Below are 9,213 nucleotides of genomic sequence, written 5' to 3'. Positions count from 1 at the left end.
GGAACTCTTAAGGGGCCAGGGGAGGTTATGACCCCCTGGTTTTTAACATGTTAATACCTGTATGTATGTATATGTGTGTGTGTGTGTGTGTATATATATATATATATATATATATATATGTTATGTACAATTATTCAATTTATAAGAACATGATTATAGAAACTTGAAAGGAAATCGCCACAAAAGTAAAAATCTAAAGTATTTGACGATATCTATAATTCCTAATTTGGAGGAAACTTATCCTCTGAAATGAAAATATTGGAAAATTTTAGTTTTTAATAACCATGGAAAGAAAATTTAAACATTAAATTATAAAAAGTAAAACTCAAAACCTAAACCTTAATCATCAGTCATCGGTGCCTCTCTTCTTGTAGTCTCTGTTACATGTTACATGGTTGTCAAAGTATTTGAGTTGATAAACCCCTGTCATCGAATGTTCGGGCTCTCTGCCTCTACCTCTCTAGCTTTCGCGACTTCGATCGTGGGAGCACCAACCAACTTCGGTAAATCTCTACAACCTTGCTTTACATGTAAGTCGAACACCATACATCTTCTTTCCCTCTTGTCTTGTGTTTTGTTCTTTCTCTTATTAGAGATTTAGAGTTGCTTTAAGGTTTCTTTATTGCTTTTTATTTACTTGTCGATGGGTATAGTACATTAGTAGATTCTGGTCACTTGTACCTCTCTATGCTACCTAGTGTCTCATCACAATCACTCAGACTATGCTACCCTACCCTGTGCCTCTCTATCCTATCCTGTGCCTCATCACAATCACTCACTCAGACTACAATGATAGTTGCTGACTTTTTTTATCCTTTCATAGATACTTACATTACATATGATTATTAGTTACATATATTTTATTAAGTTGTTTAGGAAATAGCTTAGTTTTTTTTCTTAAGAGATCATAAAATTTATTTATTTATTTTTTTTGCCTAATGCGTATGTATGACAGAATTAGAGACCGGCATGCTTTTATTATTCTTTTTATTTTTGTGTATATATTTGCATTGTTTAGTTGTCTAATTAGAGTTTGAGATAAATTGTTACACAACTAATACTTAAACAAAAAGTATAATGTTTCTTTGATATGTCATGATGCTATTAAAAAAACGTTGAATGAGCATTTGAAGTGTTAAATTATGAGTGTGCTTATCCTCATTCATAAAAATGAGCTACAAACATACATTCATGATCTATCTCACATATTTTAAAAAATAATATATTTTTATTGATTGATTTATTATAATATACTACTGTTTCTATTACAACCTTAAAATTTTAAAACATCTAACGTATTATACCAAATGTAATCTAAATATAAAATCATTTTTACAGCTATAAAGAATACGATTTTCCTTTTTAAATATCATGTCAAAAAAAAAAAAAAAAAAAAAAAAAAAAACTTACATTGAAAGTTTTTTAAATAAAATAATTTCGATATTTTGAGATGGGACATTCGGCTATGTTGACGTCGTTAAATGCAGCCTTTTTAAGAGGGCGGTTCTTCCGAACTTCGGCAGCGAACCAGTCTCCTCCTCCTCCACCACCCTCTCAATTTCCGCCATTATTGATTCACTTTTTCTTAAACTCTACCTTTATATCCATTAATGCAGTAAACAATCCATCTACAGAAAATGGGAATATGTTTCTCAAGAAAATCAACAAGATCAACGAGAATCTACTCAAAACGCATATCAAATCAATCATCCACTACATCAATCAACAAAAATTCTCTTAATCGATGGTCCCGCGTTCGATCTTCTTCAGTTAAGAAGGAAAAGTTTGACGACGCTCTTCTTCACGAACAAGCCATTGCTGCCGCTCTCCTCTTCCAGCAACACCAGCAGCAAAACGGAGCTTTTGATCGATCAATTTCTCTCCGGCATCCTTCCGGTGGCGCAAATTCCAAATGCCATCAGGGCATTCCTCGTAGTTCTAGTAGTAGGCGTCGTTCGCTTGCTGATCCTATGCTTCCACTTCAACAGCTCATTAATCAGGTTTGTTATCTGTTTATCGATTGAATAATTTGGTTAATTAGTTATGCTTGATTGATGAATTTGGAGTTCAATCTTATACATTTTGTGATAATTCGATCGTTGTATCGAGAATTGGGGAAAACTAATGCATCCATCGGCTTCAAATTCTCGTATATGAATCTCAAATTTATAACAACTGGTGCGATCATATAATTGGTTATCTGAATCGATTAGACCTCTTTATATTTCTTCATTCATTCCTCAGTTGTAAACATTGTTTTCGATAACAGGAGATAAACCATGAAGAACTGGAGACAAGCCATATTGTTCTTGTTCATGGAGGTGGTTTTGGAGCATGGTGTTGGTATAAAACCATGGCACTTTTACAAGAATGCAAATTCAAAGTGACTACAATCGATTCAAGTGGTTGTGGGATTGATTTGTTTGATGCAAATGATATCAAAAGTCTCTCACAATATGTGAAGCCACTCACAGATTTTCTTGAAAAGCTTGAAGATGGAGAAAAGGTTAGTTTTGGATGTTGAACATATTTTATTTTTACTTCTTTCAAGTTGTCAAAAATGGGTTTAAAAGATAGATCTCAAAGATCGATAATTGGATATACAAGTTTTTATCTTTATTTTCTTGCTTAAAATCACATACCCTTTTGGAATTTGTAGGTGATTTTGGCTGGACATGACTTTGGTGGTGCATGTATATCATATGCAATGGAGTTATTTCCAAATAAAGTTGCAAAAGCTATCTTCATTGCTGCTTCAATGTTGAAAAGTGGACAAAGCATTCTTGATATGTTCTCTCACAAGGTTTGTCTAATAAAATTATTTTTTTTTTTAATTTTTTTTATTCTGGTTTACATCTCATATGATGCTCGTAAAATGGAATATTATGGGTCAGATTAAAAAAGTTGGCGAAAGAATAACTTTTTTGCAGAAATGTTAATCTGGTTCCTCAAATGAGCATTTTCCGTAATATGTAAAGATAAAAAGGTGAATGGGGTTGGGTTTAATTGAGAGAAATGAAGGTGGTAAATTGTTTATAACAATATTTCAGGAAAATACAAATGATCTAATGAGGCAAGCTCAAAAATTTCTATATGGAAATGGGAACAATCAACCTCCAAGTGCTATAGATCTTGACAAATTGCTTTTGAAGGACCTTTTATTCAACCAAAGTACCACAAAGGTATGACACATATCACATAATAAGTTGTATGGTATTTTATCTTTTATGGTTTTGGATTTAAATCGAAAGAGTTTTCAACAAGACAAACACTAGTTAGTTTTGATCCAATATGGTTATGTTTTTCGAAACAAATAAGATAAATCTTTTTTAGGTCTGGATCAAGCCAAATCGAGTTTTTTAGGATGATAGTTTCAGTTGAGACCGATATTTTTTCATCTTCATGGAGTTCTTTTTGTCAAAAAAATTAACTTTTTTTTTATAATTGTTTACTAATATATATATATATATATATATATATATATATATATATATATATATATATATATATATATATATATATATATATATATAATCCAACAAACCATTTTATTATAACCTTATGACAAACTACAACATATGAACATAACTTAGCATTTTAACACATCCAAAGGAAGAAAAATTGTTTGTAGTTTTTAATTGTAAAAAATATAGAAAATTAATAATATTTTATTAGAAAGTTCTTTAAATCTGAATATTTACTAGATGATTATATAAAAATATTTATAAAACTTACTGAAATATCATCCTTTAAACCAAAAAAAAAAAAAAAAAAAAAAAAAAAAAAAAAAAAAAAAACGTCTCAATGAAAAAAGAGATAGACTAATTGGTCCGATTCAGAACTGTTTTCGGTTCGATTTTAGAACATTTTCAATAGTTTCGATTGATTTCCATTTGATTTTAGACTATTTTTTTTATTAAATTATGATATTAATCGGTTTAGTATCGAAACCAGATTAGTCTGATTTTAAACTGGCCATGACAATCATTTTTCGGTTGTTTTGCCCATCTTCATTAGTTGTTTCTAAACATATTATTTGTTGATATGTGTAGGACATAGCACTAGCATCGGTCTCAATGAGGCCAATTCCATTTGCACCCATTCTTGAGAAGCTTTCCCTTTCAGACTCAAATTATGGATCCGTGAGACGATTTTATATACAAACTCTTGAAGATAACGCAATACCAATTAGTCTCCAACAAATAATGATAAATCAAAGTCCACCCGAAAAAGTTTTTCGTTTAAAAGGTTCTGATCATTGCCCGTTTTTCTCCAAGCCTCAAGCCTTACATAAGTTGTTGGTTGAAATCGCAAAAATCAAATAAAATTTGATCAAAATTTGATATTAACCGGAAAACCCAATAAGTTTTAGTTAAATTTTGTTTGAGAGAGAGGTAGCATGATGTTGAGGAGTTGTATACTTTATACATGTTGGTATTAATCTTTTCAAGTGTGACAAAAAATTACACATTTTTTTTCCTATTAAATGCAATGTATATGTAGAAAAGATTTCTTGTTTGGAATAATAAATTTATTCTAAAGTTGATATTTAATACAAAATTTACACAAGTCTCTGGATGGTTCCGCTTATTTGTTTTCAATGTTAATCTTGATATATATTATTTAAGATGTTTCCCTTTCATTAAATTCTTCATCAGATTTTGTTAATTGATATTCATAATAAGAGGAACCATCCAGAGACTTGTGTAAATTTTGTTTGAGATAGAGGTAGCATGATGTTGAGGAGTTGAGATGTTTCCCTTTCATTAAATTCTTCATCAAATTTTGTTAATTGATATTCATAATCACGGGTATTACAAAAAATGAATTCACATTCTTCCTGTCAACCTCTACTATGAACATGATAACCATATAACACTCATAAAAAAAAAAGATACACCATAATATATAAATATTTGCTTTTCAAGTTATGAACTAGCTCATTTTTAAACAAAATTTGTGATTTTAGAACCTTAAAACTAATCATATCACTTAAAACTTACATGCTTAGCACACATTTCCAATCTTTAATTTGATAAATCAATTCATAAGAATGGCTTGATAAGCGTAAGGGTTATTTGTTTTTAATCATGACAAACACGTGTTATAATAAGAAATAAAGTCTTACTATAAATTTAAAGCCCATAAAAGTTGGAATTATAGAGAAACATATTGTGAGTGTGTTATATGTCTTATTCTCGAACATAAACCATTCATAATTACAAATTTTGTCTTTAATGTTAAAAAATAAAGTTAAAATTTTATGAATCAATAACTACTTTACTAACCGAAAAACATGAAAAGATGTTAATTTTTAACTTTTACAAAGCTAGTATTTCATATTTTCTTAGGTGATGTTTGTTTTTTAGAAAAATATCTTTTAGAGTACTTATGTTTGTAGGTGAGAAGACATGTACGCCTGCAGAGTCTTGACGTGTGTTTGTTTTTTAAAGTCTGCAAACGTCAAAACGTTTGCGCGTTAAAAGACTTTGGACCAATGTCTTCGGGTGGAAAGACCTTTCTCACAAACCTATATTAAACAAAAAAAGAAAATATATAAACCTAAATTAGGTCACACCTTTTCCTTACAAAAGACCGGTGTCTCATCCTCTAATTGATATATTCTTCTCCACACACAAGCTTCTTCCCCGAGCACTAACATCTTTGTTCCTTTTCCTGCTCCCATTGCCATCGTCGTCCCCCCGCACCCCCCCCCCCCCCCCCCCCCAAACGGTGCCTCTACCTTCGTCAGAGCCTTCTATCATGTAACACTAGATGCCTTTCTTTTTCCTTTGGTCTTTCTTTGAAATTACTTAGAAATCATTCTTATTTCTTTTAAAAGTTGAAACTGTGTTTGTGGTATGTCATTAATTAAAAACACTTCTTATGATCATTAGTGGATTGGCTTTCTTTTTTTGAAATTTTGTTTGATTTTGATATAAAAATGTTTGTACCGGAATGTAATCTAGATTAAGTCCAAGCTCTTCTTTATGAAAAATTTGAAGAAACAAGGGTTTAAAAGCAAACAAAGGCCTACTTGAAATGTTTGTACCGACAGGTGATCTATACTTTGAATCTTTCCTTTTTGCTGATTGAATCTTGTTTCTATGTTATAGAATGTTTAAATTGGATTTTTGGTTGCTTAGGATATGAATTATATTCTAAAAAATGTTCATTTGATTTGTTAATTTTTGAAAATTGTCCATTTGATCTGTAGGTTTTATGTATATTTTTATAACAATAGTTTCCATGAATTTATAATTGACATGTTTATTTTATTGTATTAATGATGAAATATTTTATATTTTATAGAAGTTTGGGATTTTCTTTTGTAATTGTGATAGTTTGTGATTTATGGTCGAGAATCTTACGATTTTGTAGAATATGTGTTCTTATGTTCGTATATCATTAGCATGAGAGAAGTATCCAAAGATCACATGTTGATAAAAAATAATTGAGAAAATAACTCTTTTAAGTTAAAAAAACAGTTTATTTAAATTTTAATTGATTTTAGTAGCATGCAGATTTTAAAAACAAACACTCTTCTTCTTTCGGAATGTATACATTTGGTCCACCTTATTTTCTTCTGTAGATGTCTACATATATGATCCACGGACGGCAGACATTTTACCTCTTAAAAATAAACAACACCTTATAAAGTGACTCTAAAAATTCTTATGAATTGAAACAACTAATATAACTTTATATTCTTGTTATCTAATTCAAATCTTAATGAAATTTGAAACTATTTATAAAGCCCCACGACATAACAAGGACATATTATGATAACAATCACATATACAAACATATAAAGATAAAATAAGTAAAATTTATTTCCCAAAACATTGCATAATATAAATAATTAAACCTTATCCAAGAATTAAAACCTAAATAGTCTATTAATTCAAAATGGAGATGTAATAAAACAAATATATATATATATATATATATATATATATATATATATATATATATATATATATATATATATATATATATATATATATATATATATCAAATAGAATTATGAGGGCAACCTTTAAGACCAAAAACCATTTATTTATATTTTTCACAATCTTGTATTAGATGACTCTCTATCATGGATTGCTTTTATAGTGTTATATGGATGATTCGATTTCCATTTTCTTTTTTATTCCTTCATTTTGGCTCCATTCTCACATTCTTTTATATTTTGGACTTCCAGTGATTTTATTTTTTGTTCACAATGTAGTTGAACACTTATTTTATGAATTTTTGGTTTGGAGATTAGGAAAATGTGTCCTATCCGGCTGCTATTACGTAAGGCCAAATTTGTGTGGTCCCTTTAAAGGAAAAGCCTTGTTCGGTCGCCCATATTGTCCACCGTCTAAGACGACCCCGAATATAGGTGGTGAACTTGAGGAGAAAAATCATCATCAAAATTGGATATCATGTGAAAACTAGGCCCCGTTTGATTTGTTGCTGACCCGGTCAGGTCAGACTTATTTGGCTGACTTGGTTAGCTCATTGTGTTTGATACCCTAATATGTTGCATCTTACTCGGTCTTGAAGGTCTTACCCAATCATCCAAAAAAAAGTCATTGACTAAAACAGAAAGACTCGTTCCCTTGTTTACCCTTCTCATTCTAAGTTCTCACGCGTTCCTTCATCTTGCCTACCTATGACATCTGCAAAGGCAAACAAATATCAACACTACTATTTCCTTCTCTCACCAACGCCTTCATCGTCACTGTCTGGCGCCGTCGTACCCACCGACATCGCCTCCTCCTCCTTCCATACATCTGTCGGTATGTCTCTCCCTATCTCAGTCGATTTGCGATTGTTCTTTAATTTTGGATTATTGCTCTGATTCATCCTCTTGGTGTTCTTTAGTTTTGGATTATTGCTCTTATTCAGGCTTTATTAACATTGGTCTGAAGTCGTTTCAAGGTTAGCATCTGTTTTGAATTCATTCTCTATATATGTTGTGTAATTGTTCTCCAGCTTGTTATAAATTAAGTTTTTTATCAAGGAAAGTTATAGGTTCAACAAGAGATAGACCATCATCTATTCTTGGATGTTCCTAGAAATTGGATTAACTTAATTGAAAACCTTCATAATTCTTTAAAAGGAAATAGTATTGGTATTTTTTTGAAGAAGATTGCTCTCGGTGCCTCTGTTTATCACATTTGGAAGGAGAGAAATAACATATTGTTTAAGAAAGGGAAGAATAGTCAAAATAAGGTGATTATGAATATTTTTGAAGACATCAGTCTTAAATTGATCGAGATTAAGAATGGATACTTAGGATTTAATAATGAGGTGAGGAGGAAATAGGGAATTCCCATTGAAAAAGATAATGGTTAATATGATGATTTATCTTTTTATAACTCTTTTAGTTTATTTTTTTTGCTTTGTTAGAGTTTTCGGATAATGAAGTTAGAAGGGAAAAAGAATTTGAAGGTTTTTCTGATGTTAATTTTTTCAGTTCAGTGGGATCTTTACAATGACAGATTGAATAAAGTTTTTTGGTTACTGATTCATTTTTTTTTTTCAAGAAAAGGGCAGTTTTATTTATTTATTTATTTATTTATTAATCTCAAGATTAACAAGTAAACCAGGTTTGTTGGTTCTTAATTGGCTTCTCTGGATCAAGAAATTCAAAATCAGCAGATTATTGAAGATATGGATGAGAGGATCCGTTAAAGCTGGAGTTATACGGTTTTGTCTAAAAGACAATCCGATCTTTTTCTTTCAATTCCATATAAAGCAAGATTTTTCAAAGTTATGCGCACATGGAATGGCCTGTTTGTAATAAAAATGGAGTAGGGACAATTTGGTCAAAGTGTTATTCTTATGTTTACTGTTGCTCTGTATCAATTTTGGTCAATGAATGAATTGTTGAAAAACAATGAATTTATTTATAACTTTATAAAAAACAATGATTCCTTTTATAATTTTTATTTGGATTTTTAAAGGATTAGTGTAATTTACATCACTGTATAGAGTAGCAGGGTAAAATGATTAGTTTTCCATTAATCAACACATTTCAGTCAGATGTATAATCAAACAATATGATTTCTTACTTAGTCAGGATTTCTTACCCAGACATACTTTCTTAGTCAGCAACTATCAAACGCGACCTAATATTGGTGAATATTCTTTAGCACTCTGACACAACAATCATAAATCCAGAGCGTATGGAAAATCCAAAATAGAAAAAGAAAACGGGGC

General features: G+C 30.4%; 1 protein-coding gene across 1 annotated transcript; it reads left to right on the top strand.

Annotated features, from left to right (window-relative positions):
• The first annotated feature begins 1,501 nt into the window (after nt 1–1,501).
• On the top strand, nt 1,502–4,487 carry LOC145037122 (putative methylesterase 11, chloroplastic). Its single transcript, XM_078985694.1, has 5 exons — nt 1,502–2,000; nt 2,270–2,506; nt 2,660–2,803; nt 3,051–3,182; nt 4,053–4,487. Exons 1-5 carry the CDS (start codon nt 1,638–1,640, stop codon nt 4,323–4,325), a joined length of 1,149 nt encoding a protein of 382 aa, XP_078841820.1. The 5' UTR covers nt 1,502–1,637; the 3' UTR covers nt 4,326–4,487.
• Nucleotides 4,488–9,213: the final 4,726 nt, after the last annotated feature.

The sequence above is a fragment of the Lactuca saligna genome, chromosome 3, assembly GCF_052625555.1.
Source record: "Lactuca saligna cultivar CGN05327 chromosome 3, ASM5262555v1, whole genome shotgun sequence".
Classification (NCBI taxonomy): domain Eukaryota; kingdom Viridiplantae; phylum Streptophyta; class Magnoliopsida; order Asterales; family Asteraceae; genus Lactuca; species Lactuca saligna.
Note: the sequence above shows the minus strand (reverse complement) of the source record. Positions and strands in the feature narration are given on the sequence as shown.